The 20,462-nt window shown below is 39.8% G+C and overlaps 1 protein-coding gene across 1 annotated transcript in view; it reads right to left on the reverse strand.

The window, feature by feature from the left end:
• The window catches only part of drosha (drosha ribonuclease III), a 113,899-nt gene that overhangs the window by 70,744 nt on the left and 22,693 nt on the right, over window positions 1-20,462 (reverse strand). The window contains exons 15-19 of the mRNA XM_041967612.1: window positions 19,772-19,871; window positions 13,917-14,024; window positions 9,057-9,164; window positions 426-564; window positions 230-290 (exon numbers count right to left, since the gene is read on the reverse strand). Of these exons, the coding sequence (XP_041823546.1) occupies window positions 230-290; window positions 426-564; window positions 9,057-9,164; window positions 13,917-14,024; window positions 19,772-19,871 (516 nt within the window). The remainder of the gene's footprint in view (window positions 1-229; window positions 291-425; window positions 565-9,056; window positions 9,165-13,916; window positions 14,025-19,771; window positions 19,872-20,462) is intronic.

A 20,462-nucleotide genomic window follows, 5' to 3' on the forward strand; every position in this document is an offset into this window, starting at 1 on the left:
TTACATGATTTGCGCTGTGAACATAACACGGACTCACATTCGATAATAGGCAGTCGTTGCTCTTAAAATTAGCTCATTTCATTTCCCCTGAGATATCCCTTCCTTTCACAGTTAAAGTTAATTTTCTTGTCAGCAGGCCTGCCGAGTGTATTAATCACAAGAATCGTCCCTTTGATTGCTCCTGTGGTCAGTGATAGCATGAACAGATATGTGCCTGCAGGCAGCCTACCTGGACGGGGAGGGGTCATCCTGCCCCAGTCGAGACATGATGTTAATCAACGTGTTAATTCCTGGAAAGAAATAAATAAATAAGAAGGTCCTCTTAGTGGGTGAGAAATTATAATAGAGCGGTCATTTTGTGGAGAAAACGGGGAGAAAGAGAGGGAAAACAAAGAAGGTTAGAAAAGGAGACGCATATAACTTACCCTTCTTCCTCATGTACATGTGGTGGACCTTTCTGTCGCCATATTTGGGCTGTCGGATGCCACAGTTGGACAGCGAGTTGCGGGCGTGATCGGGATTCATCCCAAAGTTGAGGTGGTGACTGGGGTGAGTCATGGCCAACTGAAAGGGAGGATTAGCAAGTCAGCCCAGTGGGTTTGCACAGAAACCTACCCCAAACTCAGGGGTATCATCTGTGGATGGTGGAGCTAGAATCAAAGGCCCAGTACCAATCATCCCCTTGGCCTTCCAAATTTAGCCCTCCCCCTCCGTTTTCAGAGGCAAAATAACTGCTATCCTTCCAAAATCAAGGAGTAATGTGCACCAAGCCAATCAAATGCTCCCCAAAGCCTCAGCAGATGATCACTACTACGTCTACCGTGAAAGAAAAGGGGCATTTTATGTATTGCTGGTTATTTATTTCTGGTGGTAATGAAACTTCAGTAGGAGTGTGGAGCACAGCTTCTTCACTTATTCACACCGAGCTGTAAACGTGTCGCTCTTGTTATCGATATCGATTGAGCACTTTGGTTAGGGAAGGAAACTTTCTTGAAATATTCACAAATTTCTAAACAAAGTTGTAAAGTTAACTTTTTTTTAACCAACTACTATTATTTAAAAACTACTACCAAATAATCTAAGTGAAGGTGTCAAAGAATGAACTGATAGGTTATTTCTTGATAAAAAATAACTCATGACAACCTACTTCTTACCACATTTTCATGTCAGTTATTACTAATTCCTTTGGCAAAATGGAAGAAACTAGTCAGCTGTGAACCACTTCGTCTAAAAGGATCTTTGTTTCTGTGTCACAGATGGCAAAATGGTAGAGCACAAAAGCCGTTTGCCAGTTTTATAATCTGCAAATGCACAATAGTTACAGTTCCAAGACAACAAATCTGAGGTCATCTTTCAGTTTGTCATCCCAGTTAGGGATTAAAACAGATCAGTGGCTTTCAAAACAACTCGTACAAATGACACATTTTTTTCCTCACTCTCTCAAACTTGACTATTTGAAAAAGTCAAAAGAAACATGCGAGTAATCAGTATAATTTTAAAGACATGCTTTCAGTTTTGGCATTTCTCATTTCACCTCTTCGCCTCCAAACACACTGATTTCAATTTGCTGTATAATTAAACAAATATACACAGTTCTTTAGATGTAGCCAAAGCAGAAAAGCACCAAAGAAGCTTTTGCTTCCTGATTTAAGGTCTGTTTGTAAATGATTTAAGTGTTTAAAAAAAAAGACACCTAACTCAAAGGATGAACCGGTGTGATTCAGTGTTTTGCCAACACGTAACAGACTAATTAGAGAAAGAGCCTCGAGGTGCAGACACATGATTCCAATAGCGTACTGAATTATTAGTTAATTCTGCTCATATGCATTATTATTCAGCCCTTTACGGGGAACTGTGAGCAAAAAAGTACTCTGGTGGTGTGTAGATGCCAATAACATGATCCGACCTTAAGCTTGGGGGAAACCTAAAAGGGCCAAATCTGATCAGTATCCCCTTTCAGAATGACCTGACCCGTAGTAAAACTATATACCAGCGGAGCAACTCGGGGTCCCAAAGGAAAAAAAAAGCTGAAGTCACAATGATAGAAATACAGTAGCTGCTGCTCTGAATACTTATGACGAACTTTCAGTCTGGTAAGAAAGCAAAATAAATGTGTCTTTTTCAAGTAAAATAGCCTTGAGGGAAATATAATAATCAAACTTCAGCTTTGTTTGGGAAAAAAAAGGAAAAAAAAACTGCCTAGAAAGACTGCTGCAGCTGAATGTCTCAACGTGCTGAGTGAGGAAAGGGAAAATGATGGGGATTGGTAGGATATGTCAAGCTTTATCAATCTTACATCAGGACAATGTTAATCTCAGCCAAAAAGAGAGAAAAAAAAAAGTCTGACGACGCTCCCCCTTTGGGCTTGCTTTTCAAAATGCTTGTCTTCTTTCAGCTAACTTCAAATCAATTTCAAGCTCCAATGAGAAATATACGTAAAACGTTAAGAGGTTTCAATATTTATCATTGCTCAAGAGGCCTTTAGCTTTGTAGTTTTTAACACAAAAATATGACAAATTCAGGAGAGATTGTCCTTTTTCCCCTTTCTAAAGCTAAGAGGAACAGACAAAAAGAGAAAAGAAAAAACTAATTATCTCACATGACACCAGCAGTAGCAACTCTTAGCTACGTGTTGACAATTTTATAGAAAAAGAAAAAAGAAAGCATTCTTTCTCTAATCTCAATTCTCCCGTTGTGCAAAGTTAGACATGCCCAAGACTGCCTCCTGCACAGCTTCAGCTACAGAGCTGGATCCTGTATCAAGCAGAATACGAATTGTTCTGTAAACACTGCAGGACCCTCACAGCTGTGAACAACATCCAATAACAGTATTGGCTTGTGAGCTGAATCAGTGCAAAAGACTGATGTCTGCAACTGTTCCTTTCAACATAACAACTGCGTCAAGCATCTCAGTGATTTGGATTTAGTGATGCCTGCCTCCGCAGCAGCTCAACTGCCTTTGGCTAAACAGAAAGTAAACATCATTGCTCAGAGGACGGCAGCAGAACTTGACTGGAGAGAGCGTTGCTCTCACACCTGCAAGCAGAGAAACTGAAGGGCAAACCGCCTGCTTGGCAAGCACAACTCAATAATGTAATTAGCGTGTACAGCATTATTTAATACAGCTCCCAAGCAAATCAGTATTCAAAAAACAGACTGGATTCACTTGTTTTAATAACCAATCTGCTGCATTTGCATGGAAATGATGTGGACTTTACTGGGGATCAAAAAGGAAAAACTGCTGCTGCGTCTTTCCATTCGTATTTGGATTTAAAAGGCAGAAGTTTTAACAAAGTCATTTTGTCAGTCAAAACTGATCATTCTCACCCGTGTTAGCGATGTCAACAAATCATCTAAAAAGGCAAAAAAAAAAAAAAAAAATGGTTGCATCTTAGGCTTCTTTATGCTTTCTCTGTGTGGGGAGTGTTGACTCCCTATTTTATTATTATGGTTAACTTAAGTGTAACTGTAGCAGATGCTACATAATTGTGTATATTTATTATTGTTATGTAATGTCATTTTGTGTTAATCAACATAAGGGCAAAGACAAAAGTTTACCAGTGATATATATATATATATATATATATATATATATATATATATATATATTCTATCTTGTTTAGAGGTTTATTAAAAAAATTTTTTAAGGGAACCCTCACATGAAGTCCTCCATTTGGGAAACTTTGAGAACAGATGGTGCCAAACTGTGCCAAAATGGCCATTTTGGAGACCTTGTCTACACTGTCTGTACTAAAACCTCTCTAATTTTGTTCAGCCTCACTGTAATTGAGTTGGTGTTTCTAGAGATAATATTCATACATTGTACTTTGATTTAAAAGAGGATTAGAGCTGCAGCTGCATCATTCCAAAGAGATATTCACATTCATCCTGAAAGTGGTTGTTTTTTTTTCTATTTTTGTAGCCAATCCTGAAACTATTTTTACTTGTGCTTTGTGTTCTCTTTGTTTATTCTTTCCCAGTAACAGATAATGATATTTACACATTTTAAATCTCACAAGTGTTTCCTTTATTTTGGCTCCATCGGTATTCTAATAGACTTTGTGGGTGCAGATACATACTGGAAAACTGGAAAAAGTCTTTAAAAAACACCTGATGAAGCCACATAGATTTATGTCAATTTGTTGCACAAGACTCACTCAAGGTAGAAATAATATGACAATTAGCAATATGTAAAATTACCTTTGCTTTGTGTGTGTGTGTGAAAATAATCACTCTGATATGCACTCAGGAGAACAATCACATTTCCAAAGCCAGTGAAATGGGATTCAGAGCAGCCCTACATGAAGCAGATGGACAAACCAATCACATGACCTGGAACGCATCGCTGTGAATAACGAGACAAATAAAATACCCTGCTACACACAGTCATCGGGAACACAAACAAAAGCCTGCAATATCAGAGCTGAAGCTGAGGAGCTGCACGGTTAAATTATTGAGAACATCTACAATGCCTCTCATTCTGACAGCATGGGTTAGAAGAATGTGGATGAAACAACAGGGGCTGGAAAAGATTATGACGGTCTGATGGACGTGGGGATGCAGGAGCATGTGGCCACCAGGAACACATGTCTCTCTAAACCCAACCGAACCCCTCCCCTCATCACTACCCTCCTAAGTTTTAAATGTTTAACAGGGAGGCTCTCAGAAGAGGAGCTTCAAAGAGCTGTTGCTCCTCTGCAGCCGGGCGGGAGGAGGAGGAGGAGGAGGGAATGTCGAGCGCACAAGCCTCTGGCTCCCAGGCTGGGATTTTGTCAATTGCCCTTATACTAAGATCACATTGTCATTCTGTACTGCAGTGGCAGATATGCTGATGCACAAAGAATCAGATGATGTTTCAATAGAATTGCCAACTGATGTACTACAGTGATTATCTATACAGCATGTTCTTGCAGTTTTGATTAACAGACATGGTTGTATTAAACATTACAGAGAACTTGCTGGATACATGAATTGATTCTGTACAGATCCACCAAACTCACTGGGTTCCCAGATGATCAGCAGCTTTCATCTCTTATGAAAAAAGGGAGTATAAAGTCTCATTCCTTTAATAGGAAAACGACTCATTATCCTCGATAGCTGGAGCAAGAAAATCCCACTCTAAAATCCAGATTCAGCTGTCCCAAACCAGGACTCACCATCAAAGTCCTCTCAGTATAAATATCCATATTGCCCTCGTAGGGTTGAGGGAGTGTGTGATATCAACATCAAGGCAATTCAAAAAGTTGTAGGCAAAGATATATCATTATACTTTTATCTAGTGTTACTAACTGTGCACAGATTTTATTTTGAACATTTTCTGCATTTCACAACATTCCCAATTTTGTTATCTCAGATCTCTCAGCCAGCTTCTTGAGGAAATCACCTGCAATGCTTTTTCATGTCTACAAACAAACACACTGAACCTCTTGCATTCAAGATATTATGTGTGTTGAGGAAGTGCTGGGATCAAGTAAACAGTCCTTTTCAACAACAGCAGAAATTCAGATTATATTAAGAGCCACGCAGTACAAAGCAAAGTAAAGAGGAACTGCAGAGGTAAGGTTTATTAGAACCACAAGCCACAGATATCACCAATCAACAGCATCCCAGATTAGTCTACATGAATGCTTCACAGGGTTCAACAAGCAGACGCGTTTCAACATCAGCTGTTCAGACGAGGAGGTATGAATCAGGCTTCACGGCCGAATGGTTACAAAGAAATCACAAGAGGATCTGGTCAATAAAAAAGACAAATACAAGAAATTGACATTAGGCCATGGGGTACCTTTTCTTTCACTTGTTGAGACAAAATTTTGAGATGTTTGGTGTCTCTAAGAGACAAAGGAAAATGGGAATTGGTGCTTAATGTGAGATGTGGTTCATTCACAAAGAATGAAGGAGGTGTGATGATGTTGAGGTGACTTGTAGGTGATGTTGCTGGGATTTATTCAGAACTGACGGCACACTGGGGGTATTAATTGTTTTGGAAGAGGTTAATAATTAATAAAAAACACCTCTAGCCTGCGTTGAGGTTTGCTTTAAAAATCACTGCATCAGATGAATTGACAACTTGACCAAACCTTAACTCAACAGGGATGGTTTGAGTGAAAGAAATGAAGCCAAAAAGTATCTGGAACATCTGGAAACTTCAAGACTGTTGGAAAAACATTTCAGGTAGTTACCCAAAAGAAAGAAAAGTGGATTTTTTCTGCATGTTATTTGGGTATTTATGGTATTTTTATTATTGTTATTATGGTGTTGTTTGCATGCTGCATGCATGTTGCGGGTTCTCCGGCTTCCTCCCACCGTCCAAAGACATGCACGTTAGGCTACTTGGTCACTCTAAATTCTTCTTAGGAGTGAGTGTGAGCGTGAATGGTTGTTTCCCTCCTCCCTCCTGCGATGGCCTGGTGACCTGTCCAGGGTGTACCCTGCCTCTAACCTGCTAAAATGCTGGGTTACGCTCCAGCTTCCTCACAACCCTTCATTAGACAAAGCGATATAGATAATGGATGGATGTCCTTACTGAATTGCTTTCAGAGCAGCTTTTGGATGTTTGTGCATTTGTGCAGCGTCAGTGTTGGTTTTGCTGCATTTGTCTGAATCTGCAGAGAGCAATATTCATACATATTTCACTGCATCCAGCAGCTTCTGTCACATTATCCACAAACACTAGTGACACACAGGTGTTTGCTTCATATGTTGAGCTGTTCCATGGCTTCAACTCTACTTTTTTTCCCCTTTCTAAGCAGATTCATCTTAGTTTCACTGAAGGCTGTTGCTACCCTGATCTGACCTTTTACTTCTGAAGGCTTATGAATGGTTTGTCTCTGTAGCTGCCCTCATAATGTGTTTTCTTTGTGGTAGGACTTGGATAATGATAGCATTATTCTGCCTTCTGAAGTCTTTTTCACTTGGCTGGTTGTTGTGAAGGAGTCTTTATTTTACCATGAAAAGGATGCTGTGATCATCCACCAATTCTATCTTCCAAGGACGTCCAGGCCTTTTTGTTATTTGCTTACTCTCACAATGTACCAAACTGTAGCTCTGGCCCCTCCTAATGTTCCTTCGCTCTCTGATGGATTAGTCTTGCATTTAGATCCTGTTTTGGTTATACTGAAAAGCTGCTATGACCACAAGTTGTGGGTTCACAGAAATAGCCTCCAAATGCAAATGGAGATCACACTTTTAATCAACCTCACATCTTTTACACATTTAACCAAGAAAGAAATGTCAAAGGAATGGCTTGTGCCTTCCAATGAAACAGCTTTTCAGTCATCTTTTTCACCATTTTTGGGCTTTTAAAAAGGATAAGGCTATACCTTCAGCTAATACAGAAATCACTTTCATACGTTCTGCTTTTTATATCCTGATATGTCAGACCTCGGAATTAAAACCAGTTTTAATGAACTTTTCTTCAGCTAAACAAATACTTTTGAGTCGCATAATCAGCATTTTAGGAGATCACTAGAAGATTTTTTGATATCAGAGCCATCTGTCAAGCCTCAGGTATGTGATGTAAAGAACTGAAGGACAAATTTTTCAGCACAATATTCAGATAAAGAGCAGTCGCGGCAATGTTTAAAAGTTCTTTTTCACCCACACATTACACCAAACTAAAGATGAAGTAATTCAAAGCACATAAACCCTCTATCAAATTACAATTCATTTATAATGCAATCAAAGAGTTGTACCAGATTCTCTCATGTTTAATGAGTCGACTGTCACTGGAAAACATTCATCTCATTAAATGTGATCAGCCCATCAGAGAGGAGCCAAATGAGAAGTGATGGTGGATGTGGAATCTGCCGCGACTCAGTGGGGACCATCTGAGCTAGCGCCTTTGCATTCTTGCAGCTTTTCTATCCAAATCTATCTGGGCAAAAAAGTGTGTGTGCTGTGAGACATGAGCCATCATCGTGTATGCATGTGTATGTGTGCAGTTGATGAGGAAGGTGTTTTAAGCCCAGCAATGATGGCTCCCCATTTGGCCGTGAATTGCTGACAACCTGAGCTTAGTCCACACACACACACACACACACACACACACACACACACACACACACACACACACAGTGTCATGACATTAAACCCTCTGTGGACAGAAGTGTGATACAGACAGACGGCACAAACTGCATGTGGGGCCTGTATGTGAGCTGGTATGTGGAAATGATTGTTTCCTTTTGTCTGTTTGACGTCTGTGTAAGATGAGGAAATTGAATGAGAAAGAGGGAGGGGAGAGATCCATTAACTTCTCCCTGAGAGGCCATGAATTTAGGCATCTCTAAGATGAAAGCATCTCAGCTTGTCAGCCACCGGCTGGCCTCACAGCAAGTCAGTGTTTCCTTTTCAGTGTTCATAATGACAGGTCATCATTATGCAAACGACAAAAAGGCCAATCGTCAATCGATATGTGCATATCCATGCACACAAACCCACTCAGAGCACTGAGCAGTCGAGCGTGCACTGACATTCACAGACCCTTCGGCAAATCTTAATGCATCTTTTCCCCCCTTTTTTTTTTAACTATGTATGGGCTACAATGCATTGATTTCTAATGTATCAGCTTATGACAGCTCTTCAATATTGCTGCAGGCAGCCATGGGGCTTACTCTGAGAGCACACAGCTTGAGGCAGCAGACCTGACAGGGGAGAGCTGGCATAACAGAGGAGGCTGTTGTTGTCCTGACTACTGTCACTGCAACTCAGAGCACAGCCGGGCTGCTTGCTGCAGAGATGCGACTCAGGCCACTGTGTGTTACCACGGCTGACTCTTGAGCCCTCGTTTCTACCTGAACAATCCCTGCAGAGATGGACTTGGCACAGTAATGAGGGAAACGCTGCCTCCCTGGATTTCTGCACATAACAAGCTCCTGCAAACAATGCTTACTCTTTTTTTTTTTTATTTAACTCTACATTGCCTCAAAGAACTGTGGGGATTTCACATAACGTTATTTATCAAGTTAGTTATCAACTATGCCAGCTTTTTATTAATGCAGCTTGGGGTAGACAGAGTCGCATCAGTTTGCAAGTAAGCAGTCGTGACGGTGTCTTACCTGAAGGAGGCAGCGCTCCTTGAAGACATAGCCAATGAGCTGATCCAGGTGCATCAGACACTGGTGGTAGCGGATATGATGGGTGAGAACAGGGAGCATCATGGCGTGCTGTGGACGACAGAGAGAGTTGGCAAGAAGAAATAAAAAAAAATATATTCAAGGAACAGGAGACAGCAGAGATTCATGTCTTGTATGAAAGAACAGTGAAGGGTACGTGTTTTGAGAGAAATTGTGAAGAAGAGGCTGCTGTAAAGAACAGGAGAGGGTGGTTGGAGGGGACAGGGAGGGAGAAATCAATCAGCCAGTCATTATTTATTAAGTAAGGCTCTGCTACAGATAGATGAAATAATCAAAAACCCGATTGCTGCAGTGTGAGGGGGAATGACAGAGCGACAGAGAAAGGGGAGATTCACATTTGGACAGACAGTCAAATCGAAGCCCATTTTGACACGAAGACACACTTACATTTGAGCAAACACTGACAGCCCCCTGACCCGCATGTATGAAAGGAAAAAGTTTGAGTGCAACAAAGTGAAAGAAAAGTTAAATGAGTTGTGAGTGAGAAGAGTGCGACACGCAAAGTGAGAATGAAAGGAAACGACAAAAAACAGCTAGTGGTCAACAAATGAGTTCAAAAGGCTAGAGAGCCAATCTACAGAATCATTAGTGGAGGCTTATCAAGTCAGTCCCTCCGAGTGGCTGAAGAAGTGTAGCAGAGGCTGGCGTACACACATTAACCCCGTGCCACCACATGAGAGAGGAGGGAGTCATGCATGTTTTAATTAGTGCTGCTGGGGAGGGTGAGCCCGAAGCCCAGCGGCTACAAGCCCCGGGGCCATCACAGGGGCCACGGTGACACAGTCCCCAGGCCTTGTTAAGCAGCCAATTAAACAAAGCTGGGCCCTGGTCGTGTCTGCAGCTCCTGACCTGCTCTGATGACTGCTTGAGTGACTGAGTAAATGTGTGTGTGCACAGAGGCGGGGTGGGGGTGTGTTAGAGTTGATATTACAGTAATTAAAAAGGTGGGAGAGTTCTAATTTACCTGATGTTTAGGTGTTTGGACAACATCCAACTAGAACAGCAGCCTAGTTTTTCTTTTGTTGTTTTTTTTTTTTTAACACAAATATTACAGGCATAAATTAAATTCATTAAGGTTCAATTTATTCCTGAGAAGTTTCACAGGTTTAATCACATACATTTATGCTTATTTGTATATTAGGACGAGACACTAATCTGAACTGATCAACTTTTTGTCACCATTTTTTTTAATTAGTGTCAGTATTTGATGTAACTCATATTTCCAAGACATGGGTTAATGACATGTTTTAAGATATGCAAGATATGCTTTAAGTTCATTAAAACTTATAACTTAAGGAAGTTAAACACTTCAATCTTAACTTCGGAAAGTTAAAAGAATAAATCTTTTTATATGACCAGTACTACATGTTACCTAACCTAGCCCAATGATGACTAAAGCAAAAAAATACAGTTTGACATTTCCTCAAAAACAACCTCATAAATCCAAGAGATTTGCTCCGTACTCAAGTCCTAACTCATGTTCAATGTTTTTTGTTTGTTTGTTTTTGTTTCCAAACATCAAGATTAAAAAAAAAAGAGTGGTGGTGGGCACTGCCTGGTCAGACCACTGAGACTGACTAATCAGAATACAGCGCAGTGCTTTGAAAGATGAGGTCAGCTTAATTGATTTTAATTTATTTATTTTTTCCCCCATTAATATCTTTGTAATGCAATGACGGCCTGGTCAAGATGTGTGAAGATATATGAATGCTTCATTAAAAAAAAAAATGTATTTTAATAATCTAACATGTAAAGCAGATTGAATGCTATGATTAAATCAAAAGGTGCTCCAACAAAAATGATTGGTTTAAGTATGTGCACAGTTCCAAAACTTCTATCCATGCTGCTAGTGTGTAGCTTAGTCCTTGACAGATTTTTTCAAGAGAAACATCCTAGGCCTAGCTGAGCCACAGTAACAAGAGAGCTGCTTTGAAAAAATAAATAGATCAATAAAAATAAAAATAAAAACACCTGCTTTTAGATTAAAGAAACTCTAGTTCAGTTTCACTGGCCATTTCTTGTCTCTGTCACACACCGTCTGCACAATGTGCAGAGCGCAGCACTGTAGTTTGAAATGAAATTATTCATAAAGCAATTAGGCGTAGCAGTACAGCTTGAAGCAAATATAATTGGACAGCAATTATAGATCGGATTCTTCTTTGCTAGACCTTGCTGCAAGAGAGGTCTGACTTGCAAGGCTAGGATTTTCTGTCATTTCTCCCCAAATGTGAGCTGGAGGCCATCTTTACTGCAAACAGTGATGGAGAAAAAGACGTCCAGCTCTGATGCCAATTATTATCCAAATAAGAGGCCAAAAATAGTGGAAGAGACAATAAATTAACGTATAGAAAAGTCATAACGGAGTACAAGTCTGCTTACCTACACAGACAAACCAACAAACACAGCTCTGTATGTTTCAGTGAGCACAGCGTGGCACTTGTGCTTCAACTCGTCTGTGCTAAACTGCTGCACACAAGTAACAAAATACAACTCCAACATGCTGTCTTTGTCTCTGGAAATTAAGACACATAAAGATAAAAATACAATTCCCTTCTCATTTCGTTTTTCCGGTGAAAAATGCATGAAACGAAGAGTGTTGGTGAAGTTGGATTTAAACAAACCGCTAGGTCTGAGTCATGACTTGATGAGCGGTGTAACTGCTGGAGCTCTGTGGGAGTCCACTTTCCTCATACGGATTCTGACACTTGAATGGAGACGTGATGCACTAAGCGAAAAGATCAGACACAAACTTTCTGACATGCGTCTGTCTGAGTGGAGCTACTGCTATGTGGATGTATGCAAGAGCTGAAAGTATATTCACTGAGCTTTTTATGTTGCGGTTTTGGATACCATTTCTATCAGCAATTATTTTTACCTCATTTATAGGCAAGGCAGCTGTTAAGAGGGAATTTCAATCTATCTGTATTAAGGAATTAAAAAAAAAGGGCAAAACCAAAAGCTCTTTATTGCAAATGGATGAAGACAAAAGTCTAAACTATTGGAGTATATCAAGTCTGAAATGCATCACCAATTTCTTTAAAAGGCAAAATGATACATTCAATAAAAAACTGCTTCATCAGTTTTAAAGTATGTTACTACAACAACAAAAAATAAAGGCTTTCATGATCTAGTTGATTGTTTATATTTAACTTGACAATTGGTATGAGGTGTTTGTGTTTAGATGATATACTGTGTTTGGCTTTATCCAAATGTGCTGCTGTGCATCATGACCAAACATCTCCACTTAGGACTCATCAGTTCAAAAGACTAACTTTACTGTCAAGAAATTTTCCATTTAACATGTAGTGCCTGTAAAGTCTGAGATGTATATCTTGGGTTTTTTGCCGTTTAGCTGAGCATTACACAGTCTGACTTTAGGGGGATAACTACTAGAAAGATTGGTAACTGGCTCCAATGTTTTCCACTTGCAAATAATATTTCTAACTGCAGAATGATGAACTTCAAATAGTTTGAAAATCCACTTATAATCCCTCCCAGATGGGCAATATCAATCGCTTATCTTATATGATTGCTTTGATGAGGGCGGGAACACATTACACCAGTTTTAAAATCGCTGCATTGGCTCCCCGTGCGTTTCAGGATTGATTTTAAGGTTCGTTTAGTAGTTTATAAATGTCTTAATGGTCTTGGGCCATCTTATTTATCTGACTTGCTTTTAAATTATGAACCCTCACGGACCCTGAGGTCCTCTGGTAGCGGTCTATTAGTTGTTCCAAGGGTGAGGACCAAGCCATACGGTGAGGCCTCTTTCCGTTGTTACAGCCCTCGTCTGTGGAACAGTCTGCCAGAGAACCTCAGGGCTGCAGAGACTGTTGATGTTTTTAAAAAGAGGCTTAAGACCTACCTTTTTAGCTTAGCTTTTAACTAAATTTTATTTGATCTTAAGCTTTTAAATTTTATATCTTATTTTATTTTCATGGCATTTTACTCAACTGTATTTATTTTATTTATCTGTTTATTTATTTATTTACTTACTCTTAGCTTATTGTTTCTTAAAGTTATTTAATATTTATTTTTACTCCAGTGTTTTCCTCATGGGGATCCTCCACGCCAGGGGTTCTGCCTGCTCAGTCTGGGGTTGTTGCTGCGGTGATTGCCCTTGTCTGGGTGGCTGGGGCCCTATACTGCAGCTTGATGGCTGTGGTGTGGGCCCCGGTCTGGGTGGTTGTCATGATGGCGGCCTCTGTAGGACCTGGGTTGACTGGCTCCTGGTGTGGATGGATCCCCATTGGGGATATTTGTTGTTTTTTTATTCTGTGGGAGCTCAATTTATGTTCGGTTAAGCAACATTTACCTAGTTTTCTAAAGTAAAAAAAAACGCATTTTTGAGAGTAAATCCAAGTTCCATGAAAGCCCATTTAAAAAGGCTAATCTAATTATCAGTCCATCATTCAGGTAATTTAAGACTAGAAACGCTCATCACTATAATTACAGCTGCTCAATTCTGAGGACTTCTTTTGCTGCATGACGGCAGAACAAATTTTAGATTTTTTAAATTTTGGCTAAATGATTTCTAGGTGTCAGTACAGCTTTTAACCTTGTTTTTGTGTGACTAATTTTAATAAAGTAAAGTAAATATGATAAAAACAAAAAGAAAACTGTGTTGGCATGTGCTTGTGAGTCAATGAAAGTTTGCAGACATCAGTGCTTTTCTGGAGATCTAAGTGGGTGCATGAATCCATGTGTGAAATCCATGTGTAGTTACTGCAGAGTGTGTGTATGCGCCAGTGTTTGTGCTTGCATACAGTTGGCGGGTGTTACCTGACAGACGTCGGAGCGGATGCCAGTCTTCCAGAAGCCCTGACTGCTGAGCTCCACCGTCACCTCACGGCGCATTGTGTTCTTCTGTCGGATCTTCTGAAGAGCTTCCTGCCAAACAGCCAACCAGTCAATTATTGATCCACCGGAGCAGAGCCTACGGGGACGGCTCCCATCCTCAAAACCCCACCCCAGTGCCTTCAACAGCCCCCTTACTTCACTCCTGTTCTCCCAACAGATAGGCTGGCACATGCAATAAACTGCAACCTCCTCAGCATGACACACATATGGTACCGCTGCGGACAGCAGGAATGGGGAATGTACCAACTGAGAGGCTGCGATGGAAGGCTGCTGCTAAGGCTTCAGCTGCAGCCGCCAAGAGTAAAAGCACTTGCTGCCCTTTAGTACCACCAGAGCAGAAAAAAGGTAATATTTGGATGGTTTTCATTGGTAAAATATCTTCCCCATCTTTGGTCTTAACCCTGACCTTAACTAAATCTTAACTCTCACATCTGAAGGGAGGACAAGCCAAAAAACATTAGACATTAGACACACATTCCCACATGTCAACCCATTGGCAAACAACTGGAGACAGAGCAGAAGGAAGGAAAGTTTCATTATCAGATAAGAGGTTCCTACAAATAACAACCAAGATGGATGATATATTGACAGACTACACCTCCTAAATGTGTGTGCTCACGCATGAGTCTCATTCAACTAAGATGATATCGACTCAGTCTGAGTTAGCCGTGATCTGCCTAAAATGGAACAGCAGGAATTTTTGACTCAGAGGAAATAAGAACAACAAAGGCATGAATAAATAATGCCATCCCACTTTGAACTGTGCATCAAACAGAACACGCTCGCCCACGCAGCACAGGCATGCACAACCACACTCAATAAATCCTTCCGTGGACAACCAGCCAGCCACTGTATATTTAAAAGCAGCAATCACAGACAAGTGAGAATGATATGTAAATAGTTTATTATGCTGAGCTTACTACAGGGTCAGGAAATGGAAGGAAAAGCAAATTAATCAGAGAGGTGCAGAGACAAACTTTCTGCTGGTCAAACAGACGAATCGCGGCACATCTGACTTTTATCATGGTATCTTTTAACAGAGATGAATGTTTGTGTTTTTAGCTCAAGCTGAAGTCAAACACCAAAGACTATGCCTGAAAATCAATGGCTGAGGAAAACAAGTGCACATATGTGGCTTTCGTGGGTTTTTTGCAGGTTTGTGAGAAATGCAATGCTAAAGATTAAAGTCACTGCAGCTGTGGGAGCAGATGATCAGATTTCCATCAAATTTCTGAAAATAATTAAATAATAAAGTTAAAGAGAACAAACAGTATTTTTTACCATTTCTGATTTGACAAAGTTAAATTTTAAGCGAGATGAAAAAAGGTTTCTGTAGCAGCAGAATTAACTCATATTTGCATCTATTCACAAAAGTGTCTTAAAATTAATTGCAATGAAAATCACACAGGCCAACTTCATATTTTAAGTAAAATATTTTTCTTTTCTCAACTTTAAGGAGTCTGATGCATCTCTGTCAGTGTATCTTTGCTATAAATAAGTGAAAGCTCCTTTTGGCAGCCACGTTACATCATCAGAAAATAATTCTGATTTGATTCTAAAGGTCTGAACAAATTTAGATTTAAAGTGAATAAAAAATAAATGTACTCAGCTTGGTTTTAGTTATTTTTCTATGGATTTTAACATACTATACCAATCAGTTTAGAAAGCACTTTAAAGCAACAGCAAAGCTGACTAGAGTGCTACAGGAGTAACTCAACACATCAAAGATAAACAGGCCAAGAGGAAAACATTAAGAAAAAATAGGGCTTGGATCATTGTTTCAAGTTCGCATTTAGACAGCAGAAACTTGATTTTTGGTAAATGTCTCAATGGGAACAAGCAGGATTTTACTACTGCGGCTATCAAATTTCAAATAGGATCAATTTCCAAACCTGAATTTGCAACCTTGGTTTTGTGGTATGGGTTAGGGTTTCTGCTGGTCTGAGCAGTATGTCTGTCAACATTCTGGTAGTTTTATTCACTATTCCTATTGATACAGGTGAAAAAAAACTAACACATTAAAGAATTCTTTTTCTTAAAACACGTGTAAAGGAAAATAAGGAAATATTGTAGAGTTCAAAACAGTTTTGGGCGTATAATGACAGATGTAAGCACTCGCTATCAATTCTTTTTTTTCCATTTTTGTTTTGTTTTTTTTTTGTTTGTTCTTTTTTTCATTTTTCGTTTCAAATAAAAAAATCAAACTGCCTGAATGTACACAGACCCATGATTACACAATTGCTAAAATGAAATAAATATAGCGCCATCCATCTCTGGATGTCAGTATGGTAGTCAAGCTCTGCTTGGTTTATTTGTTTAAATGTAGGCTGCAATTCAAATTCATTTCATTTATTTATTCATTTATGATCCAATAACAAGCCTTTTAGAATTTTAGAAGTGAACAAGTTTGCAGATTTGTTATTTTTGCTCCTTTAGTGTTTCCTCATTAAAATTCTACAAGATTTATGAGGCTAAACTGACCTAAATTAAATAATACTTTGTCAATAAGAAAACATAAATATAAAGATGCTGCATGAACAGACAATAAAGGTTACTAGTGATGATAAAGATAAAAGCCTTTTGTACAGTTTTTGCTGAATGACCTCCTGCATAGGGCCGGGGGATTAATCGATAAAAATCGATAAATCGTATTTTGCATTTCTGGAGATTTATTTTTATGAAAATCTGGATTTTTTTTCCATGGTTAGTTAGCAGCAGAGTTAGCCTTCCCTCCACACCAGAACGGTGTTTGTCTGACAGATTTTCAGTAAAGTGACCCTTCACTCACGCCTGGGATTTAGCTGTGCGTATAACTGCAGTGAGAAATGCTGCTCTCTACGAGATGCAGGAGTCAACTTAACCCACAAACTCTAGTTAAGAGACAACCTTCATCTGGGGAATTATTTCTGCAGTGGATCCTGTATGATATTTTTGCTGGCATTCATCTGTATAAACAAATAAATGTTTTTAATAAGTTTATTTAGGTTTTCTAAAAGAAAAGAAAAAAAACTGATTAAAATTGGAAATCGGATTTGGTTATTAAAAAATCGGAGATTTTTATTTTTAGGCCATACCGCCCAACCCTACTCCTGCACTGTTCTTTAATTTAACAGAACTGAAGAAGCCTCTGACTGAACACACTTTGCTGTCTGATCACAATGTTACGTAAAGTATATGCAGTGTTTCTAAATGCAACTCCAGTTCTTCGGCTACTGGTAGGTCATTGAAAAAAAACACTATCAATCAGTTATGTGGTCAGAGGGGTCCACATCCAGACCAGATACTATTCCGATTAAAAATGTGTAAAATCCACTTTCTCAGTAAGACTTACACACCTAGATAATGCAGTTGGAAGTCAAAGTGATCCTCAGTGTATACATTTAATTGGACTGAAACTGGTTTCTACAACTTGACCCGAAAATAGCTGAAGTAGCTGGTCTAACAGAATAACCATACTGTGAATTAATAAATGTTTAATCTGAAGAATAAGTTGAAAATTACTTTTCAAAGATGCTCTTCATACAGCTCGATTGAGTGTGGTCAAATCTGCAGAGGACCAATCAGAGCAAATCCTCAAATCCGCAAGTGCTGAGCTGATAATGAAGACTCATGGATAAATAGCAGCATTACTCAGGGCTGATAACTTATTCAATTAGAGATATTATTTGATTATAAAGTAACATTTCTGTGTTTAATTTTTAATCCATACAACAGGTTATCAACTTGTCAGTAAAATGATGACCAAAACTCACTACATTTATTGCAAAGGACTACTGAAGCCTCCACATAAAGGAGAAAGAGAAGTCGAGTATTTTCTGATGACAGCACGAAGCCCAGTCAGCTGCTTGGCAGAGAGTATCAAACAAAATCCATCTGTGCAAGACACGCAGACATCTCCATCAGCACCACACCATCTTCACCCACACACAACCCTTCGAGCTCTCAGCATGAGATCTGGAAATGGGTGCAGAGGTGCTTGCCTGGGTGTGAAGGCCAGCTCGTGTCGAGGTGCACACTTCTGACCTCCCTGGGGCTCTGTGGACTTCACAGAGAGTGCCGAAGTATCAAAGAGTTGGTGTGAGAAGCACAATTCTGCTGTGAACACCCCTAACAGGCCGATTTTAAATGGCAGAAAATGCCAGGCACACAGATGTTTTTGTCTTTCAGTGAAAGACCACTTACAGAGGAAGCCTCATTGTTCCCTCTGGCATTGAGTAAGTAGCGATGCCACACTGCCACTGCAGTGAAGAGACACTGACATGGCTAATGCTTCTGGTGGAGTCTGATGGGCCCGGTGTGTGTATGTGCATGTGTTTGGGTTCACTAATTGCTCTGGTGCAGGTTGACAGTAGGATTGTCAGGGCCTGTTAGCTGGAGAACTTTGTAGAGCTACCTGGGAAACAAACTAATTGAGCTGAGTTCTGGTTCATTATTGGTTCACAGTGTATCAGTCCAAACGAAGAGACTGGATCTGCAGCATACTAAAGCCTATGAGAGAGTGGGGGATTTTTTATCTACTGTAGGAATGTTATAGCACTTCCTGCAGAAGAGACAGAGTGCAGCAGAAGCGCTTGTTCTCAGCTTCTTCAGGCCACACACACAGCACTGCTACTCTGGGATTCCCTGTGGCTACATGGTCATTACTTCACCAAATCTAAACCTTTTCCATTCCTGCTCCCTGGTGGTGGTCTGACCTTCACACCCAGCTCAGGAGAGCATTTACTGCAGTTTTATTCTAAGCCGTAAATTCATCTAAATTACGCAGTAAAAGATTGGTTCTCATTTTTCATATTTGTCATAAAACAATAGTCATATTCAAGGATAATCTCAAGTGAAATGACTTTACAGTCTGCAGAAGAACTTGCATTTTATGCACATGCTGCACATCTCTTCAGGTTGCAGCAGTGATGATGTTTCAGAGGGAAATTATTTGGGCACGTTTCAGCCTCACAGCAAGAAGGTCACTGGTTTGAGCCTCGGCTGGGGGTTCAAAAAGTGGCCTTTCTGTGTGGAGTTTGCTTGTTTGTGGATGCTGCCTGACGAAAACTTTCCTTGAGATGCTTTAATTTGACCAAACCTCTTGCTGTCTGAATCACTTAATGTTATCAAATCATCCAAATCAAATTTTGATCACGAATTAAGTGAATTCCAGTTAAAGTCACAAGCTTCAGTTCATGTTGAGCACAAGAGGAAGAAAAACTTTCATATGAGACTCAAAATACTGGCTTTTAATATTTTTAGAAAATCTTCAGTGTGAATAAAAGACAACATGATGGCAGCTGGACATCTAAAATCAAAAAGAGTATCTTCACAATTTAATCACATGGCTGCCTTCCACTATATTACAAAAGAAGACATGTCCAGGGATAAAGTCTTAAAAGCAATAAATATTCATCTGTTAAGGTGAGACATTAAAAGCAAAACGTGGTGACATGTTAGTTGGCAAAAACCTGCAAACCTAGAAAATAATCTTGTCCGTTTTTGCATGCTTAGACATTTTTATGACTGTCAAAAAATAACTGACTGACTGAATCAGTGTGCACAGCAGGAATAATTGCGATCCTAACAGCTTTGCCTTTTGAAATTAACTACTGTGAATCTCTTTCTTTTTGCAGATTGTCTCTGTGGCATCTTTTGATATTCGCAGGGCATGAACTTGCAAAATATTTAAACTGAAAGCACATCCACCTAAAACAAGAGCCAACCACCTGGCGATGGTAATATACGGGTGTGAGAAAGGAGAATGTCACAGTGGGTTTGTTTTCTTTTCAACTCACTTCTCTCTGCGTCAGCTTCTGCTTGTCGATCTGCTTGACCTTGGGGCTGTTGGCCAGCAGGTGGCGTAGTTTCACATAACTCTTCCACAGCTTCTGGTACCTGCGGACGGTAAGTAAGGACGAATCATGTTGATGGAATCTTTCTCGCCCTCCTGTTGCAAGAAATTATGAATATTTCATCTGCAGTTTGCCTGATTTTAAACATTATTTAAAAGTTGCCCGCAGCCATTCCTGCATGAACTGCTTGTGTGTGACGACAGGAGAATTTCTGTTTAACTGCTCCACTTTTTTAACTGTGAGAAAAGGTTCATGCACACATTAAAATGTACACTTCACCTTATTTAGTTTTATTGTTTTTCTTTAAAAAGCTGCCTTAAACAACTCAAGAGCTATTTTCTTTTCATTTTCTATAAAAGCTCATTGTCGTTATACTCATTTGCATCTGAAAGGAGGCATGGAGTTATCGGCAAGGTGACATGTAGCTAGCATCCTAACCCCCCTCCCCCAGCGCTCTCTCTTTTTAATCAGACCTTCTGATTGATGCACTGAAGACCGAGTGTGACCGTTCTGCTGCCATTCAGGAGACTTTGTACTCATTTAACTGCAGTTATTCAATTATGATTGGTGGGATGGAGGGGTAAGGTGGTGGAGGGATAGGGTGGTGCAGTGACAGCGAGAACAGCAGGGAGGA

This window comes from Melanotaenia boesemani, chromosome 18 (genome assembly GCF_017639745.1).
Source record: "Melanotaenia boesemani isolate fMelBoe1 chromosome 18, fMelBoe1.pri, whole genome shotgun sequence".
NCBI classification, from domain to species: domain Eukaryota; kingdom Metazoa; phylum Chordata; class Actinopteri; order Atheriniformes; family Melanotaeniidae; genus Melanotaenia; species Melanotaenia boesemani.